The sequence below is a fragment of the Chelmon rostratus genome, chromosome 16 (assembly GCF_017976325.1).
Source record: "Chelmon rostratus isolate fCheRos1 chromosome 16, fCheRos1.pri, whole genome shotgun sequence".
NCBI lineage: Eukaryota > Metazoa > Chordata > Actinopteri > Chaetodontiformes > Chaetodontidae > Chelmon > Chelmon rostratus.
In genome coordinates, this window is record NC_055673.1 from 3,750,835 (window position 1) to 3,772,314 (window position 21,480).

General features: G+C 42.8%; 1 protein-coding gene across 1 annotated transcript; it reads left to right on the forward strand.

Annotated features, from left to right (window-relative positions):
* Positions 1-2,134: 2,134 nt before the first annotated feature.
* On the forward strand, positions 2,135-11,557 carry LOC121619469 (class I histocompatibility antigen, F10 alpha chain-like). Its single transcript, XM_041955208.1, has 8 exons — positions 2,135-2,278; positions 4,290-4,553; positions 7,106-7,384; positions 7,821-8,114; positions 9,020-9,115; positions 9,450-9,467; positions 9,641-9,719; positions 10,192-11,557. Exons 1-7 carry the CDS (start codon positions 2,206-2,208, stop codon positions 9,685-9,687), a joined length of 1,071 nt encoding a protein of 356 aa, XP_041811142.1. The 5' UTR covers positions 2,135-2,205; the 3' UTR covers positions 9,688-9,719; positions 10,192-11,557.
* The last annotated feature ends 9,923 nt before the right edge of the window (positions 11,558-21,480 follow it).

Sequence of the window (21,480 nt, forward strand, 5' to 3'; positions counted from 1 at the left end):
CAATGTAATCATTTGCCTAATTAAACATCCATTCCATAGAGAGCAATGGTCTTTTTAGTAAAGATGCAAATACATAATTATCAATTGTAAATTGTATCAGTTATACCACCTCTTAGGCACTGTACATCAACATCAGAGACCACTGAAGCTAATCCACCTTTGTTTAAAAACGCAGACATCGTCCTTACATAGATGGTCCTCCATTCAGCATAAGTGTAACATGGATGTGGACACTAAATAGGAATAGTCCAATATGTTGAAATCAGCTCAATACTGTAAATAGCATAAAGGCAGAGGTATTTTATCAGCGTGGCTTCAGTGCGTTTGTAGTCAGGCAGGAAAAAATGTCAGCATTTATCCGAGTAAGATTGATGTTTGTCAGTTTGTGGATTTTTTAACACAAATTCCACCATGGAAAATGCAGCATGTCTGTCTAATGTCTAATAATCATCATTCAGTCTAATCATCTGAAAAAGATTGTGAAACTTCATTTTGACACAGCGCCTCTCTACATGATATACCTGAAGATTAGCCAAGGCCCTTATCATTTCAGTGTAAAAGTATTAATGGGTTCAGTTTGAGTTAGAAGTTAAACATGTGTTGCTCCCCTTTGGAGGCTGAAAAATATTCACATACACATGCCTGTGTAACATATATGAACATGGATGGCATTGATTTTTATCAACCAGAAACATTAGTGGAGAAACTAATAAAAGAAGTCAAGTGTAAGGTTGCTAAAAAAAAGAAAAATTATCAAGAAATGAAAGCACATGTTTACTATCTCTGGTTCTCATCGGTTTCTGTTGTACTATTTAAAATGCAAGTTGATTCGCTCAGTGTAGCATGAAAAAGCAGAATTTTAGATAATGAGTTAGGCTGGGGTTTCTGAGGTTGGGGTTTCAATTTTTTTCCGACTTTCACTTCACTACATTTGCAAGACAAATATTGCACTTTTGACTCATGTACATTTCTATGAAAGTTTTCCAAAGAGGGTTGAATCAAAGGCAGCTGGACTTGGTGGTAGAAGTGTGAAAGCATTTCACCTCTCATCCAAGGGGCTTCTTCAGTTCTAACCGGCTGTTCGGGGGTCCCAGGTATTTAGCCTCTGTGGGGTTGTTATTAAGGACATTGATACCACTGGTGCTCCTGGCTGTGTAACAGCTATCATTAGTCGATGGAGTCACCTGAGACCAAGTGTAAATAGTAGTCGTTGGCGTTGTCACATGAGGCCAAATGTGAATAGTTGCTAAGTTGGGAAGGGCTGAAAGGATGAGGTTCAACAGTTCACAAATCTGGTCTGGGTTGAGGTTCGTTCTATTGTTAAGGAAAGCGCCACAGACTGCACCGGTGTGCGTCCAGGGATTTGACATTGAGATCGCGGAGGAGTACAGATACCTGGGTGTTCACCCCAACGATAAACTGAACTGGTCCAGGAACACTGATGCCCTGAACAGGAAGGGCCAAAGTTGTCTCCATCTCCTGAGAAGACTGAGGTCCTTTGGAGTATGTAGGACATTACTGAGGACTTTCTATGTGTGGCGGTGAGCATACGAGTGGAAGATTTAAATATTAGGAAACGACCAGCCCAACCAGACAACGCCACCTTGGGAGTTTCACCCAAGGAAATAATTTTTTTGTATTACCTTATTGGTAATTGATCCAGGATAACCAACATATCCTGGATTAATCGCTTATCCTAGTTTTGTGCAACAGGCCCCAGGACTGTTTTCAATCCCAGAGCAGCCAAACAAAAGAACAATAAGACACTGCTGCATCCACACAGACTCCACAGTGTCTGATCTGCAGCTGACAGTAACCTCTGACCTCCCACAGAATTAATACATTTCTGCACATCACATCCCATCAACCTGCAAAACATTGAACAAGATCTGAGCAGCAGGAGCAGCTTTCAGACTCGTTTCATATGCGAACAGAGCTGAGAAAGCAAAATAAAGACTCGCATGTCATGTCTCCCCATCCTCCTCCACAGGCTGAAACAAGATCATGTAACTTTCGCTTTCGTTCATAACCTCAGTGGCTCAGTTTTACCGAGTTATAAGTGACGTCGATGCTCGGTCTGAATTCTCATTGGCTCACGTTGAGCGTCTCTCCGCGTTTTCCCTCATTTCACAGTTGATCATCGAGGAGGAAGGAGTACATCTGTTTGTCCGAATAAAGAAACATCAGTCGTTATTCTGGCTTTAGATGCGACAGTTCGTAGTGAGGACTTTGGTTTTTCTGGTTCTCCTGGGAGCAGGTCTACATGGGGCGGCGGCAGGTGAGTGAAGACTTTTTGAAGTCAGTTGATTGGAAAAGAAAAAAGGCTTCGTGTCTTTATATTCTGAATATATGAAGTGAAGCTTCGTTTGATAGTATTTGATGTGGAGCTGCAGGACTTCACTGCAGATGATAGAAATGTTTTAAAAAGTATTTCTCATCAGTTCTGATCGATCTTGATGCTAAAACAGCAGCAGACAAAACCGTCGTTTGTTGTCCGGAACTGGAGCCTAAAGCGCACTTCCCCATTTCTGCCATTTTAAGTTGTTCATGAGCGTTTTATATAAGAAGAGTGTCGTCGTTCATTTAGTGTTATTAATCCTGACTTGCTTCTATCTGAATTATCTGAATTGTTGTATTAGTTTTTCATGCATTAGGCATAATTAACATCAGTTAATGATCAGTATCATGATCAGTGTAGAAACTCGTCACTGCGTTTCATCTGAATTGTGTAGAATGAACACAATGATGTTGAGACAGAAAAACGCTCATAATCAAAGCTGCCTCACTGAACTGTCATGTGTTGTCGTGTCTGTTAAAGTGTTTTGTTCACCAGTGTCATGTCTTGTAATGCACTTCCTGTTTTATTGTGAAACCTAAATCTCTTTCTCGTTTCAGACTGATGACTTCCTGGTGTCCTTTCCGCTGGTCTGATTGTCTGCCCTCCCCCTCCCCTGATTGTTTCCACCTGTTCCTTGTTTCCTAGTGTATAAATAGTCCGTGTCTCCCTTTGCCCTGCGCCAGATTGTCTTGTGTGCCTCCTCAAGTCAAGTCCAGCCAGTTTTTGCCTTGCTCAAGAGGACTTTGTCAGAAAACCTAGCACCTTTTGCTTGCCTTGTTAACCATTACTCTCTGTTATTAAAGCCAGCTTCAGTGCTTAAACTGCCTTTTGTGTTTTGAATTTGCAATTGAGTCCGAAAGCCTCAAGCCTCGGAGCTTATTATGAACATAAATAATAAGTTCATATCTTCGTGTTGTTTGACCTCTATATACATGAAGCCATTCGCCATAGAGTTCCTCCATTTGACTCCACACAGTGAAATCGCTTCTCTGATTTGTTTCTGTAAAAAAACAGCTGAAAATCAGCTGATATCTCATATTTTTGAGCTCCTTTGAATATCAGTATCATAGCAGAACACAGAAATATGATCTGCATCCATCCAAAGAGCAGAGGACAGTAACGGATTCAGAAATATAACTAATTTAATGGTCAAAACTCTGACGCCTGCACGTTGGAGTTTAACAACTGATATTAAAGTGAATAAAAAAAGCTGCTTTTAATCCAGTATGTAACTGATCCTGATAGAAACTGTACAGAACGACTACATGAGAGATAAAGTGACAAATATTACTGAAGAGATCTTTCTGAAATATAGAGCTGAGTCCATTAACATTATGGGATTGTCATGAAATACAGATGATTTCATTTAAATGTTGATCATCAAAGAAATTGGAGGTAAAACAGAAATAATTCTTCAGTTTATATGAATGAAGATATCTGAAAGTGAGGGACACAAGGGTCAGATATTTATTTTCTTGTTGGTTTATTTTAAAGTAAAACCTTCATGTTCATCTGAAATCCACAAACATCTGACAACAACATCATCAATAAAATGAAATGAATTACATGACTTAATGATGAGAAATGACAAGAGCAGGAGAAAAGAGCAAAACAACCCACTTCCAAAGTGTAGAAGAAGAAGAGCTGCAGGATTTATGTTGAAGAAACTCACAGAGTTCAAATCTGTGATTCAAAACCTCACGAAGAAGAAACAGAAGTTGTCATTGGTCACAATTTATAGTCTAAACTAGAGACGTAATATAATCAAACAGAGGAAGTTTGAACCTGTTGAATATAGAAAATAAATTAGAGTCACATGCAGTGAATATATTTAGCTCAGAGGTTTGTGATGTCACATTTCAAACAATAATGAGGAGTTTAAGCTACTAATGGAATAAAATTAAAGTGTGATTCTGAAAAGTGAAATCATGACATTAAGTTTTTCTTACAGTGGCTCGCTCTCTGAAGTATTTCTACACTGCTTCTTCTGGAGTCCCAAACCTCCCAGAGTTTGTGGCTGTTGGGATGGTTAATGACGTTCAGATCGATCACTATGACAGCAACACCAGGAAAAACGTACCCAAACAGGACTCGATTAGAGACACAGCAGATGATCCAGACTACTGGGAGGGGGAGACTAAAAAACGAATGAACGACCAGCAGGTCTTCAAAGACAACATTGAATTTCTGAAGCAGCGCTTCAACCAAACTGGAGGTTTGTTTAAGTTTCACTTTCTGCTGATCAAATGTTGTTTATATTTTAATCCTGTATTTTAGCAAACAGATGTTACCACACACACACACACACACACACACACAGACTGTGTGATGGAGGCTTTTCTTGGCTGAAACACACAGTCAGACTCAACAGAAACGTCCCTGAAACTGAGAGTCCTGGATGCTGCCGTCCTACACTGCTCCAGTGTTTCTGTCCATCCCATAATAATCATAGACAGGGCGACATGTAAATGTCTCATTCACATCGGAGGTTTAACAAGTTCAACAGCACGACTCTCCTGTCCTGACCACAGTGTGTCCATCCCATAATATACATCATATATAGTCGAGCTACAGATTAGATGACATTAACTTTACTTGACCACAGTGTGTCCATCCCATAATATCCATCATATATAGTCGAGCTACAGATTAGATGACATTAACTCGACCACAGTGTGTTTATTCGATAATAAACATGTATAGTGCTGAAGCGATTAGTCAGTCGATTAATTGATCAACAGAAATTAATTGACAAAAATCTTGATAATCAAATAATCTTTAAAGTCTTTTTATGAAACATTTTCTAGTTGAAGCTTCTCAAATATGAGACTTTGCTGCTTTTCTCTGTTTTGTGTCATTTTAAATGAAACACTGTTCAGCTTTGGTCGGACAAAAGAAGCAATTAGAAGATTTCAGCTTCTCCTCTGGAAACTTGTGACGGACGTTTCCTCTATTTCTTCACATTTTACAGCATCAACGATTTATTGTTTGATGAAAAAATAGTCATTACATAAACAATGATGCCAAGAAAACTTAGTTTGAGGCCAAAATATGTCGATGAATACAGATGAGATGAGATTAACTCGACTCTGCTGATCCACAGTCTGTCCATCCCATAATATAGAAGAAGACATTTGAAGACTCACCTTTGGCTCTGGGAACTTGTGATGGACATTTTTCACAATTTTCTGACTTTTTAAAAAAAGTAAATGTTTGATGGAATCATGAAAAATAATTGATCATGAAAAGAATCATGAATGTGCCACAGATTAGATTAGATGAACTCTGCTGTACTGACCACAGTGTGTCCATCCCATAATATACAGTATATATAGTAGAACCACAGATTAGATTAGATGAACTCTGCTGGACTGACCACAGTGTATCCATCCCATAATATACAGTATATATAGTAGAACCACAGATTAGATTAGATGAACTCTGCTGGACGACCACAGTGTGTCCATCCCATAATATACAGTATATATAGTAGAACCACAGATTAGATTAGATGAACTCTGGTGGACTGACCACAGTATGTCCATCCCATAATATACAGTATATATAGTAGAACCCCAGATTAGATTAGATGAACTCTGGTGGACTGACCACAGTATGTCCATCCCATAATATACAGTATATATAGTAGAACCACAGATTAGATTAGATGAACTCTGCTGGACGACCACAGTGTGTCCACCCCATAATATACAGTATATATAGTAGAACCCCAGATTAGATTAGATGAACTCTGGTGGACTGACCACAGTGTGTCCATCCCATAATATACAGTATATATAGTAGAACCACAGATTAGATTAGATGAACTCTGGTGGACTGACCACAGTGTGTCCATCCCATAATATACAGTATATATAGTAGAACCACAGATTAGACTAGATGAACTCTGCTGGATTGACCACAGTGTGTCCATCCCATAATATACAGTATATATAGTAGAACCACAGATTAGATTAGATGAACTCTGGTGGACTGACCACAGTGTGTTGGTTCATCCCATCAGCAGCATCAAGACAACATCTGCAGGTGGAAACAGCTGTTGGTTGTATTGAATGATTGACTGATGGATGGACCAATCAGGACACACAGACTGCCTCCCAGTCTCCATAATGGTCTTGATGGTCTCTGTTTTATTGTGACCAGTTGTAGTAACACTCTGCTGAACAGGACACACTGTCCTGGCTGAGCAGGTGGAGTCTGGAGACTGATCCTGGACTGAAACTCTCCTTCAGCGGAAGCTTCCAGAGCCGCTTCAGGACAGTCTAGTCTGTAGTTTCTGACAGGAAGAGGATTTTGTCGGACCGATCCGCCGGCTGCGGGGTCTCAGTTGGTGTAACGTTCAGTCCGGGATTAGGTTTAATCTGTGTCTGCTCGTCAGGACTCTGCCTCAGTGTGTGTGTCCCTGCAGCTCACATGAAGCCACACCACCTTCAACAGTGGAGATCAGCTGTTGGTGTCAGTGGAGTCAGTGTGGTAAAAACACAAAGAGGATATGAACTGTGTCAGGATCTCACTCTGTTTCCCAGCAGCCTCTCTGTCTCTCTCTGAGACGTCCACACCGTCCACATGGCGATTGTCTGTGAGCGTCTTCCATCGAGCCAATGACAGCAGGAGGTGTAGATCCTGTGTTTTGGTATCTGTGGATCAGTGTGTGTCTGTGGTGAAGATGTGATCTCAACTGATGATGGATGACTGGACTGTGATCTCAGTCTGGTTTACTGTAGTCTCTGTCTGTCTCTCTCTCAGGTGTCCACATTTACCAGAGGATGGTCGGCTGTGAGTGGGACAATGAGACTGGAGTGGTTAATGGTTATGATCAGTTTGGTTATGATGGAGAAGACTTCATCTCATTTGACCTGAAGACAGAGACATACATCGCTGCAAAACAACAAGCTGTCATCACCAAATGGAAGTGGGAAAATGACAAAGCTTGGATAACAAATAACAAAGACTACCTGACCCAGATCTGTCCTAAGTGGCTGAAGAAGTATGTGAACGATGGGAACATCTCTCTGCTGAGAACAGGTAGAATCACATGACCTGATGTCGTTTAATGGACACAACAACCTTCATATGTCTCTTGTGTTTCTAACCAACAGTCACGTTACAGTAAATATGAAGCAACATACAGAGACTCACTTTGTCTCACTTCATTTCTCCTTCCCTCCATTTTCTCTGTCTTTCTCTCTGTGTCTTCCTCTGTCTGTCTCACACTCGCTGTCCTCCTGCTCCCTTTCTAATCTGTCTCACCCTCCTCACCTGTCTTCATCTGTCTTCTTTCTCCTCTGTCCCTCCTTCTTTTCTCAGTTCCACTTCAGTCATGTTTACTTTCATTACATACATATATATAGTGAATGCTGCTAAAGCATGTAAAATAGATGGCATCAGACAGAATGATGATATTAATATGGAGTAAATCATAATGAAGAAGCTGTAAAGTGTCTTTCTCTTTACTCTGCAGAGCTCCCCTCAGTGTCTCTCCTCCAGAAGACTCCCTCCTCTCCAGTCAGCTGCCACGCTTCAGGTTTCTACCCTAACAGATCCTCACTCGTCTGGAGGAAAGATGGAGAGGAGCTTCACGAGGGCGTGGAGCTCGGAGAGATCCTCCCCAACCACGATGGAACCTTCCAGATGAGCGCTGACCTGAAACCTTCAGCGTCTGAAGACTGGGGGAAGTACGAATGTGTGTTTCATCTCCCTGGTGTGAAGGACGTCGTCACCAGACTGGACAAAGCAGTGATCAGGAGCAACGGGGGTAAGACTGAGATCAGAAGTGATGAACGTGGGAAACAGACGTTTATTTTACTGTCACTTTGTGTATTTTAATGTGTGTTGGATGAGAAGTTTTGTTCCTTTATAATGTTTTCATCTAGTTTTTATATCTAATTTTAAAGCTTTGATTAATTTTAAATCCCTGCACGCTGACAACAGTGTCAACAAATCCCTGAAAGAATGAAAAGTTACTTTTCTTAATTTAAAGTCAAAGTTTTAAAAAGCTTTAAAGGAATAATCGACGTCCACCATCATTTTTTATTTTTACTTGGCTTTAATTAATGCAAAAGTTCCAATAATGAAACATGCAAACATACATTTAATTATGTATTTTGAAATAAGGTGAGTTTTTTTACCACTTTCATAATTTATTTTAGTTTTTAAATCACTGTTAAAATTAGTTTCTTACAGTTTTTTACTGATTTTTCAGACCATGTTTAACCATTTTAATGTTCAGAGATTTGAGACACTGTATTGACTTTACTGCTGGTCAGTTTTAGAAGATAAGCAGATTATTTAATGACTGGATGAATGTGTGTATCATCAGTAAATCAGGCAGAATGAAGTTTATTGTCCACGTCTGCTGACGGTGAAAAAGGACTTTGAATAAGACTGTCAGAAGCTCTCATTGTGACAATAAACGACATATAAGACAGAAAGCAACACAGACTCACAGCTGAAACAGGCAGACGAGGATAAACAGGCGTAGATACAGTAATTATGTGCAGACGAGTAGAGATAAAAGCTGACATGAACAACAGCAGCAGCACAAACAAACATATAGTGTGTGTCTACAGGATTGTGGTCCTTTTGGTAAATGGATGTTCTTGTCTTCTAACCTGCTTCATGTGTTCAGGTTGTGACGGTTTGTTGTTTTCTGCTCTACAGAGAGTCCTGTTTACATTTACATCATTGTTGCAGTGGTTGTTCTCGCTCTCGTCCTCATCGCTGCCGTTGGATTCATGATTTACAAAAAGAAGAACGGTGAGAGACTCACACAGAGACAAGCTGTTTGTCAGTATTTTGATTTTCGACTTTGATGCTTTTATCCAGATTGCAAAAGTGAGACAAATTTAAATTGTCCGAGCATGAAAATGAGCTTCAAACAGCAGGAAGAGCTGCGAGGCTCAGAGCCACATTGTGGTGATAATATGACGACAGCATGATGATGGAAGGAGAGGTGACGGGAACAGAAATAACACAAGATCTGAACAGAAGCTGGACGGGATTTATTGATCAGTTGGAAAGAAGCTGACAAAGTTTGCTGTTTTCAGCTGTAAGAAGATAAATAATTTGTCATTTTTTCTTTTTATTTCAGCCAAACGCCCTCCATCTCGTAAGTGAAACCTCTTTTTATTCCGTTTCCTCTGACCTGACACACTCTCTGTAGATGAAATGGGCTTTCTGGATTCTGTGCTGAGGAACTTTTGTGGCAGTGTTGGCTGTTTGTTAAACACAGTGTGAGTTCACAGCAGGATGTGGGCTAACGACGTCTCTCTGACCTTACAGCTATAAACAACCCTGAGGTCTTGGTTGAACTGAATCCACAAGCCTGAAAGACAAACACAGCAACAGCACCCTGAACACAGTGAGTCGCTTCATGTGGGACATGAATTTCACAGCTGTTGTTGAACAAGCTGCCTTAAAGTTTGTGTTAAAGAACTTTCTGTGATTGTTTCTTTATTCGCTGTGAGACTTCTGTGACTCTTTATAAAGGAAATATTTGACTTTCAGCTGTTTTATATGAAGTTCAATGAGATTATTAAGAGAAAGGTGCTTTCAGAAACCTTCACATCAGCAGGTCAGATAAAGTGTAACATTAAAAAGTCAAATATGAACCTTTAGACAAACAGGGACGCCAATTTCTTCAACTGGTGTTGAACATAGTGGTGTAGCAGGTAAATACTTGGCTTCCACAATGTCAACACTTCAATCAATCATTGATATTTTAAGTCTCAATGATTTAACAAAAATGTGTCTTTGTGGAATTGAACAACATTTGTGGTGAATGATGATGTTTGTATTTTATGTATTTGATGTTTTTCTTTTTGTCTCTTTAGGTTTCTGGATAAATTTTGCAACAAGGAGCGCTGCCTCCACGTTCTCCTCCATAAACTGGGATTTCATTGGTTATTCATCCTCATATCATACAGTGATAGAATCAGGGTTGGGAATCTCGTCGTTGATGCTTATTGATCAGAATACAAAGAAAACAAAAAAAGTAGCTGACAGATATTTTACACATATGATCAAACGTAAATGGTGACATGAAATGATTTTGATGGTTTTGTTTCAAATAACAAAGTGGAATTTTCTTCTGATAAAATGTTTGATTCAATGTTGGTGAATCAAACCAGGATCAGCCTCATTTTTCTCACTTGGAGAGAAGTAAAACACAATATTCAAGAAAATGAAAGCATCACGGCACTCTTCATACATCCATCATCAAGATTTATTCATCTAAAACAAATCAGAGTTAGTGTTTCATACTCAAGGTGTTGGTGGTTTGTGTTTATGTAAATCTATCTCTCTCTCTCTCACACACACACATTCATGCATTCCCATTTTAATTTTCATACAATCTGGTGATGTGATGACATTTAACTTAAAAAAATAGTTTTCTGCTCTGTTTATAGTGAGAAAGACATTCTTTGGCTCTCTGGTTGTTTTAGATCACTGGAGGCAACACAGCAAATCAATGAGCAACATCTAAAAACATGCTCCGTAAACTGGACAGCCTCAGCTGGCTGTAGGTTCCAGTGTTAACGGCTCTCTGTCCTGCTGATCAACTGTAGTCCAGCTCTCGCCCTCTGTGACTGGCTTTGACTCCAGTCCTCTGCGACTCTCTGCAGGATCAGCTGGATGGGAAATGGATGGATGCAGTTTCGTATCAATGTGGTGAATCTTTTATTTATTGAACATGTTTCCATCTGGTTACTGTTACATCTCAAAAAGCCACTTCTGTGCACATACATAATGTGATTTCCAGTTGTGTAAATAGTTTGTATGTTTATTTGAAACTGAAAACGTTAAGATTTTGTTGTTTTTCCAAGCTGGTTGAAGCTAATAAAAATGTATATTTTTGAGTCTTTTCTTAGCAAACCAGGAGTATCTTGTTGTTTTTTGTTTCATAATATCCATCTTTTGATCTGTTGTGGAACATTGTTCTATTTTTGGTTTCTTAAAGTCTTGTGAAAGTTTTAAGCTTCTCTGCACGCTGATGGAAATCTTCCTCTACATATTTCCTGCTAGTTTTTAGGGAGGTGGAACATTTTTGTTTTAAAGATGAAAATAAATTAAAGAACAATGCTGAGACTCACTTCTTGTGTTGAGTTCAGCAGCTGAATGTCAAATAAAGTTGCCCTGATGTTTCTTTCCTTTTGTACTGTTACTCATGAATAAAGTTCGCAATGCTTCAAATTTCTAGATATTTCCTTCCACATATGTGACTGTAGCTACAATCATATGAACATATACATTTTTTCTGTCCTTTTGTTGGAAACTTTGTGATCTTGATTGAAATTAAGGACACGTGAGTTGCTGGATACGGACGACTCATCGTCTGAAATGGCAACTTGTTTTGTCACGTTTTCATCACAATTTGTTATATCTCGTCAAGCCTGTTAATGCGTTTTGTTCACGAGCGTCATGTCTTGTCTTGCACTTCCTGTTTTATTGTGAAACCTAACTCTCCTCTCGTTTCAGGCCCTTGACTTCCCGGTGTGTTTCCCGCCTGTCTGATTGTCTACCCCGCCCTAATTGTCTCCACCTGTTCATTGTTACCTCGTGTATATATAGTCCGCGTCTCCCTTTGTCCTGGGCCAGATTGTCTTGTGCCATGTCTCGTGCTGCCTCGCTGTCTAGCTCTCTTGATCCTTGTCTCGTGATTCCCTAGTAAGTCTTGTTAAGTATATTGCATTAGATCATTTTTGTTGTTACTTTCCCCATTATCTAGTTTTGCCTTGCGCTCTTTTGTTGATACTTTGCTCCATTTTGATCCTTAGCGCTTTTTTTTGTACTTTGATTATCTTGCCTTATTTTGTTATATCCTGTTGAGCGATTTAAGTTAATAAATTATTATTATTTTGAAACCTTTCGCTGCTGTGTGGTTCTGCATTACTGAGTCCTGATACCTCGTGCCTCCGGGCTTGTCAGTACAATCTGGCCAAACATGGACTCAGCAGATCCAAACCAGTTACGCACAGCCTTAGCCGCTCAGGGCAGCCTCCTCCACCGACACGAGGATCAGCTGCGTAGCATTCATCAGGGGGTTAAGGATCTTTCTGATCGACAAAGCGAGTTACAAAGATCAGCCATGGCACAGATAAACTTACTTACCGAGAACATCCATCGCTTGAACATCCACCTTGCTAACTCCGCTGTGCCCGCTGAGGAGCGCCCCGTTGAGCCAGCTACTCCACCACCGGTCCGCGAACCCACCTGGGGAGCTCCACGTCTCGCAGCGCCGGAGCGGTTTTCCGGGGACTCCGGCGGCTGCAGAGCCTTCCTGGTCCAATGCGATCTGCATTTCACACAGTACCCCGGTGCGTATCCTAATGAACATTCAAAGGTGGCTTTCATGATCTCCCACCTGACCGGGAGAGCCTCGGCTTGGGCTACGGCTGAATGGTCGAGGGAATCCTTGATTTGCCAAGATGTTAAGACTTTTTCAAAAACCCTGTCAACCATCTTTGATCATGAGTCGCCAGCCCACGAAGCCTCACGAGCGCTTTTGCGTCTGAGGCAGGGCCAGCGAAGAGTCATTGACTATGCCATAGACTTCCGCAGATTGGCAGCCGACAGTGGGTGGAACGGACCCGCATTAAATGATGCCTTCGTCAACGGGCTGTCCGAGGCGCTGAAGGATCAACTGGCTCCCCTGGATCTTCCGGCAGAGTTGGAATCCATCATCGCTACGGCCATCCGCATCGATTCCCGTCTGTGTGAGCGGGAGAGGGATCGCCGGAGGGAGAGCGCGCGCCGAGGGGACAGCTACCGACCACCTGCAAGGGAGGAGGGTCGCCGATCCGGTCCACCACCAGCACCTCAGCCAGCTGTGCCCAGCCTGCCACCTCCTGGAGCGGAGGAGCCCATGCAGATTGGAAGCACCAGACTGACTGCGGAAGAGAGGAACCGCTGCCGCAAGGAGAACGCATGCTTCTACTGTGGTGAGCAGGGACACCTCCTAGCTACGTGTCAGGTAAAAGAGCAGGCTCACCAGCCGAGAGGAGGGCGTTGGTGAGCCGAAAGCCTGGACATTATCCTCCTCGCATCCTGACTAAGGTAACTCTGCTCATGAACAATAAACACTGTGATTTTGAAGCACTAATTGACTCAGGGGCTGATGAGAACTTTTTGGACTGGCAAGTGGCCAGGGACTTTCAGGTAGCAGTTAAAAAACTGCCTCAGCCCATAAGTGCAAGTGCGTTGAATGGACATTTTCTGTTTCAAATAACCCATTGTACTGAACCATGTGAGCTGACCATAGGTGATGATCATCATGAATCTATCAATTTCCACCTTTTCCAATCAGCTCAGCACGCTCTCATATTGGGTTATCCATGGCTCCGCAAAAATAACCCTCACATTGACTGGGAAACTGGGAAAATCCTGGGATGGGGGGGGAATTGCGTGACAAACTCTCCTTGTGTCTCTATTCACAGTGTGAACGTCCAGAGCGCAGCAGGTGCTACGAGGCCGGAGGATGATGATGATCGGTACCCGGAGTTGTCTCGAGTGCCACGGTGCTATTTGGACCTCAAGGAGGTCTTTAATAAAGTTAAAGCCACCTCTCTACCGCCTCACAGATCCTCTGACTGCGCCATAGAACTGCTGTCCGGCGCTCCCATTCCCAAGGGGAGACTTTATTCTCTCTCGATTCCCGAACGCAAAGCCATGGATGAATACATCCAGGCATCCCTCCGGAATCATCAGGCCGTCGTCCTCCCCAGCGGGGGCGGGGTTTTTCTTTGTTGATAAGAAAGATGGCTCTCTCAGACCTTGCATTGACTATAGCGCTCTGAATGATATCACTGTCAAGAATCGTTATCCTCTGCCATTAATGTCATCTGCATTTGAACTATTACAACAGGCTCAGTGGTTCACCAAACTGGATCTCCGCAACGCTTACCACCTGATCCGCATCCGGGACGGAGACGAGTGGAAAACCGGGTTTAACACCCCTAGCGGCCACTACGAATACCTGGTGATGCCCTTTGGATTAACTAACGCGCCTGCGGTTTTCCAAGGGTACGTTAATGATGTTTTGAGAGACTACTTAAATGACTTTGTGTTTGTATATCTAGATGATATACTGATCTTTTCTCCCGACCTGGATTCTCACCAGCGTCATGTCCGACTCATACTCTCACGCCTATTAGAACATCACCTATATGTAAAGGCCGAAAAGTGTGAATTTCACACTAACCAAGTTTCCTTTTTGGGCTATATCATTACTAAAAAACAGATTCAGATGGATCCTGAAAAGGTGAGCGCTGTGGCTAAGTGGCCGGTCCCAGCCAACCGTAAAAAACTACAGCAATTTCTCGGGTTTGCTAACTTTTACAGAAAGTTCATCAGAAACTTCAGTATCGTTGCTGCTCCCCTTCATGCTCTAACGTCTGCCAAGTCTGTTTTTCAGTGGTCACCAGGCGCTGACGCTGCTTTCCAGCGCCTGAAGACAGCCTTTACTACCGCCCCAGTCCTCACGGTCCCGGACCCACATCGGCAATTCATGGTGGAAGTGGACGCCTCCAACGAGGGGGTAGGGGCGGTACTGTCTCAACGCTCAGCCAGAGATAATAAGATTCACCCGTGCGCATATCTGTCACGTAAGTTAAGCCCGGCCGAGAAAAGATATGACGTAGGCAATAGGGAATTGCTAGCAGTCAAGACCGCACTAGAAGAATGGCGGCATTGGCTGGAGGGAGCAGAACAGCCGTTCTTAGTGTGGACCGACCACAAGAACCTAGAATATATTAAGACGGCTAAAAGACTCAATGCGAGACAGGCCCGTTGGGCGCTGTTTTTCAGCCGGTTCCGGTTTACGCTGTCGTACAGACCCGGCTCTCAGAACACCAAACCGGACGCCTTGTCACGGCTGTACGAACCGGAACCGGCCGCCAAGGAACCCGAGACCATCCTACCACTGAACTGTGTTGTAGGAGGGATTACTTGGCAAATAGAAAAGGATGTGCAAGCTAATGAGGGTGAAGAACCCCCTGCTGACTGTCCCAGCGACCGGTTGTTCGTACCGGATCGTCTGAGGTCGCAGGTGATCCATTGGGCACACACATCCTTGCTAACATGTCACCCGGGGGTCAAACGAACCGAATTCGTAATCAGGCAAAGATTCTGGTGGTCGACCATGAAAAAAGATGTGTTGGAATATGTTCAGGCATGTGAAGTCTGTTCCAGGAACAAGATTCCCCGTCAGAACCCGACCGGGCTCCTCCAGCCGCTGCTCATTCCCCAGAGACCTTGGACACACCTCTCGATGGACTTCGTCACGGGGCTGCCCCTCTCAAGAGGTAACACCACTGTACTCACTGTAGTGGACAGATTTTCCAAGATGGCTCACTTCATTGCCTTACCCAAATTACCCTCAGCTAAAGACACGGCCCTAGTCATGATTAAAGAGGTGTTTCGCATCCACGGGTTTCCCAAAGACATTGTTTCCGACAGAGGACCACAATTTGTGTCTAAATTCTGGAATGAATTCTGTCTTATGCTGGGCGCCACTGTAAGTCTGACCTCAGGTTACCACCCTCAATCCAATGGACAAAGTGAACGTATGAACCAAGACCTGGAAACCTGCCTCCGTTGCCTTGTCTCACAAAACCAAACGTCATGGAGTGACCACCTTACGTGGGTAGAGTATGCGCACAACACCCTACCCACTGCAGCCACGGGAATGTCACCATTTCATGTTGTGTATGGCTATCAACCCCCTCTTTTCGAGGTTAATGACCGGGAGGTGACCGTTCCCTCAGCCCACGCAATGGTGAGATGATGCCGACGCATCTGGGCAGCCGCTAGGAGCATGCTGTGCAGGAATCAGGAGCGGGTGAAGACAGCGGCTGATCGTCACCGCAGAGAAGCACCGCAGTATGCTCAGGGCCAGAAGGTCTGGCTGTCCACGAAGGATCTTCCCCTCCATGTACACTCACGTAAACTGGCACCCAGGTTTGTGGGCCCTTTTACCATATCAAAAATCATTAATCCAGTAGCGGTGCGTCTGAAACTTCCCAGGTCTATGAAAGTCCACCCCACATTTCATGTATCAAAAATCAAACCTGTCCAAGAGAGCTCTCTGGTACCCCCCACCGACCCACCCCCACCTCCTCGCCTGGTAGACGGAGGACCTGTCTACACAGTAAAAAAGCTCCTTGCCGTGCGCCGCAGGGGACGGGGCTTCCAGTATCTGGTGGACTGGGAGGGTTATGGTCCTGAGGAGAGATCCTGGGTCCCCACGAGCTTCATCATTGATAAGACATTGATAACGGACTTCCACAGACGTCATCCTGATGTTCCTGGGCCGTCAGGAGCCGGCCCTAGAGGGGGGGGTACTGTTATATCTCGTGTTTTGTTCACGAGCGTCATGTCTTGTCTTGCACTTCCTGTTTTATTGTGAAACCTAACTCTCCTCTCGTTTCAGGCCCTTGACTTCCCGGTGTGTTTCCCGCCTGTCTGATTGTCTACCCTGCCCTAATTGTCTCCACCTGTTCATTGTTACCTCGTGTATATATAGTCCGCGTCTCCCTTTGTCCTGGGCCAGATTGTCTTGTGCCATGTCTCGTGCTGCCTCGCTGTCTAGCTCTCTTGATCCTTGTCTCGTGATTCCCTAGTAAGTCTTGTTAAGTATATTGCATTAGATCATTTTTGTTGTTACTTTCCCCATTATCTAGTTTTGCCTTGCGCTCTTTTGTTGATACTTTGCTCCATTTTGATCCTTAGCGCTTTTTTTTGTACTTTGATTATCTTGCCTTATTTTGTTATATCCTGTTGAGCGATTTAAGTTAATAAATTATTATTATTTTGAAACCTTTCGCTGCTGTGTGGTTCTGCATTACTGAGTCCTGATACCTCGTGCCTCCGGGCTTGTCACAATTATATAAAAATACAAAAAAATGACATTGACAAAGACATTTTTTACCCTGTTTGAATCAACTGATGTAACTAAAAAAAATAGTTTTTGTGCTCCATTTTCTGATTATTGGCATCTTCCTGTTGGTCTGTAGAAATGCAGAGAAAGCAGAAAATGCTGACAGATTTGAATTTTGTCAGTTTTAAATACTTAATAATCAGACGACAGGATCTTATTTGCATGACAAATTAATGTTTGATTTCCAGGATGAGATGACATTTCTTAATTTGTCAGGTATTTAATTCTTTAGATAAAAAAAAAACTTTCTAGCCTGATTATTTTATCTAGAAATGCAGTTTTTCATTTGAGCATCAGGAAATTTTACCCTGTGACCACATGCATTGAAATCATGATATAAAATGACAAACTGTGGTAAGATTTTCTCCATATCACCCACAACTATTGGTGCTGAAAAGCTTCTTCCGGCTTTCATGGTTTAAAAAAAGAAGAAGAGCACTGGGAGCACAGTGAGGGTCATGTTTTTTGACTTCTCCAGTGCTTTCAACACTACCCAACCATCACTGCTGAGGGGCAAGCTGGAGGGAGCTGGAGTAGACTGTCACCTGGCTGTGTGGACCATCGACTACCCCACCGACAGGCCGCAGTATGTGCAACGCCGGGTCTGTGTGCTGGATGTGGTGGTTTGCAGCACCGGGACTCCACAGGGTACTGTGCTCTCTCCTTTTCTCTTCACCCTCTACACATCAGACTTCAGACACAACACCTCCAGAAGTTCTCCGTCGATACAGCCATCGTTTGATGTGTATCACAGGGAAACGAGCTGGAATACAGGGAAGTCGTCACCAACTTCATGGACTGGTGTGGACTAAACCACCTGCACATCAATGCCAGCAAGACCAAGAAGACGGTGATCGACTTTCGCAGGAAGGGGTCAAAGATCGCACCAGTGAGCATCCAGGGTTTGGACACTGACATCGTGGGGGGCACAAATACCTGGGTGTACACATAATGAATGAAACAACAGAGGAGCATGAGGAGCAAATACGGAGCTGCATTTACATGATTTTACTCACATCTGCAGTCAGTTTCACTGGCAGTTCCAGCTGTTTCATAATCAGAATACAACTACGTTTTGGGGGATGTTAATAAACTATTTGGATTGTGATTGTGATGGTTTCAGTGGAGTAGTGAGTGTGTGTTTGTGCAACATTCAGGCGATCTGCAATGATTAGCCACGCTTTCTCTCGTTGTTTTATGGCTGTGGCGGTGTTTCCTTTTTTTTTACTTTGGTCATTCACCTCTTCATATGCGTGAAGCACCTCTTCTCGGGGAGAAGTACGCTGCACGAGCTGCCATGGTGAATCAGTGAATCTGTGATTGATTGCGGGCCCTATTTGAGGAGCTGTGTGCTGTAACTTATCCAGGATTGGTTTCACCTGGCTTGATGAATCCGTGTCTACTTATCCTGGCTTGGCGTTTGTGCAACCAATTAAGCCTGAACTCTGCTGTTTTGGATTGGTTGAGCCAGGCTCAATAACTTATCCTGGATGTCTGAATCCTACTTTTGTGCAACAGGCCCCAGGACCAGGGCTGTTGGCCTGGGTTTTTGCTTTTTGAATTGCACAGGTTTAAGTGACCATGGAGTGAGCTGACCTCCATCTTTTTAACTTTAGTTAAGAACAGAGGATTCCCCAAGGTGTGTATTTCCAGAGTTACCGTCTCTTTCATGTCAACATGGTCCTCTCTCACGACCCCAGAAAACTGTTATGACCCTTCGTTTCTCCCGCAGTGACAGTGACAGAAATGTCAGTTGATGTTTTCAGTATCCTGCTACACTTGTCTCCATGTTGAGCTTTTTCTACATGCTTTCTCCAAACTGTATGCAGTACTGTCCAAGCACAAGTATTCAATATGCACAGCATATACAGCAGCATCTGATCTGATCTGATTAAGAATTAAGAATTAACCAGCAGGCTGACAAGAAAGGTGAGAGAGCAGGAGCCCCCAGCTTTCTCAAAAACAATGGGGACACGGTTCAAGCCCGACGATCAGTTTCCTTTGACACAATCTAGACAGTTTCTTTTTGAAACAGCGTTTTGATCACAGAGGAGTAGGGCAAAGTCAAACCGAGTCCCATCTCTCTGTCTTTATATCCTCATAAGGTCTTTAATGTTAAAGCTCTCCTCACTGCACTGAATACAGACTGTTGCCAGATGGATATGAAACAGATAAACTGAAACCACACAGCAGCAAAGTGTTGTAATGACAGATAAAAGCATTTCTGTTACATCAACGATGAATCAGGGAACCGTTGCTCTCTGTGTACACATTTGCTGGATTTGTCTTTGCTGACAGTGTAGATTGTTGCTTTTGCAGCTTCAGTGTGATGAAAACATCTCCTGTGGACCCATGCAGGCTCATTGGTGAGCTAACTCTCTTGGTTTGTTTGCATAACAGAGCAGTGGATGGAGAAAGACTAATTCAATGAAAGAAAGAAACCTGGTTTAAAAAGAATGATAGCCGTGTGCTGTACTACAGCAGGTTTTACAGTTTCTCCACAATCTAAAACAGTGTTCAGTCGGGTTCACAAGTAAATAAAAGAGCTGTCCTTGGATTTGGATGTGACTTTGTCTTTGCGTCTTCTTCTCTATCTCAATCAGGTAGACAGAAATGCACTTTCTGCCTCTGACGTTGGTGCATGTGTCCATTCATCTACATAGACATCATGCAATAGATTCAAATGTTAACAAGACTTAAACCGACTGTACGTGTGGACCGTGTAAGGCCGTCACTGATCAGTTTCTGGGCTCCCGAGTGGATTCATCCAAAGTTTTTCCGCTGTTTGACTCCAATTTGACTCAATGGTGCAGCATCAACATTTTTTTCAAATCTTTATTCATCACATTTATTTTATTTGAGTCAAACCTCAATCAAAGGCACATTTCAAAGACATTTGTTTGGATTGTTTGGATAAATTTCATTTGAAATCTAACAATGAGATTTTTGATCTGTATTATTATATTGTCACTTATATATACAAACATATAAATACAGATGCAACATGTACATTCAAAACATTTATTAAAACTGTACCAGCATCAAATCCCTTCCAACGGGGCCAAGTAAATGCAAACTAATGAGACTAATCTGTCCCAGTCCGAGCAGTCAACTTGCGCTGCATTGCATACTTGTAAACTCTGAGATATAAAAGATCTACATCAGTTATATATCCAAGACCACACAGAACCAGTATGAATAAAAGTTCAAACATTCGTCATATATCCATGACCATACAGAACCAGTATAAACTAAGAAATCTGTTAACATGGTTACTGAGTGCCATAACTTTGAATAAAATGAATTAATATTTTCTTTTTACAGCAAATGTCCTTGTATTCACACAACCAGCACTTCTCTTGCCTGGGGACAGTCCTGTGTCATCTTGAAAGATGTGATTTCAAAGCACTAATGGCTGTGAAAGTGCAACAGCAGTCCCTGTGGATGCAAGGCCAGGTTGAAGCTCTGTGATGCAGCCCATAGTGTTTCAGCAGAACAGCTTCAACGGCGTGGGTGAACTTGCACTGCATTAATTTCAATCAGAAAAACAAAGATAACAATTTGCTGGGTATTAGTAAAGTAGAAATTTTAAACATTTTATCAGTTTAAATCAGTCTGAGGACAGAGAGCTTTGCTGTTGAGGTTTATACAAATGAAGGGGTGCACTGTGGGACTGTAACCCGCTTTTTTATGTATTAACCTCCGTTAGCGACCAGTTAAAATACGGAGGACACGCTAAAATAATTGCAGCCTACTTCACACACGCACACACTGCGGGACTGGAACCCAAACACTTTTTGTAATAAACCTCCGGTAGCGACCGGCTAAAGTACGGAGGACAAGCTAAAATATCTATAGCTTTCACATTCCGTTCCTCCACTGTCTCAACACACAGCCATGAACTGAGACCAGCGGACGGTAAAGAGAACTAGTGTTGTGACGTTCACAAACGAACTGGTTCTTTTGAACGGCTCGTTAACATGAACGATGGGAACCGAGTCGCAGCTAGGAGCCGTTCTTTTTTTTCCGAGTTACATGTGGAAGAGCGCTGCCCAGCTGCTCGGTGCTTATTAGATATGCAAATAGCATCACGCCACCTTGTGCACGCTGCCTTCACGTGAGTGCGCCAGTTACAAAAAAAAAAAGCAAAGCGCCGTCAAAGCAGAGTAATGTGGCGCCACCCTGT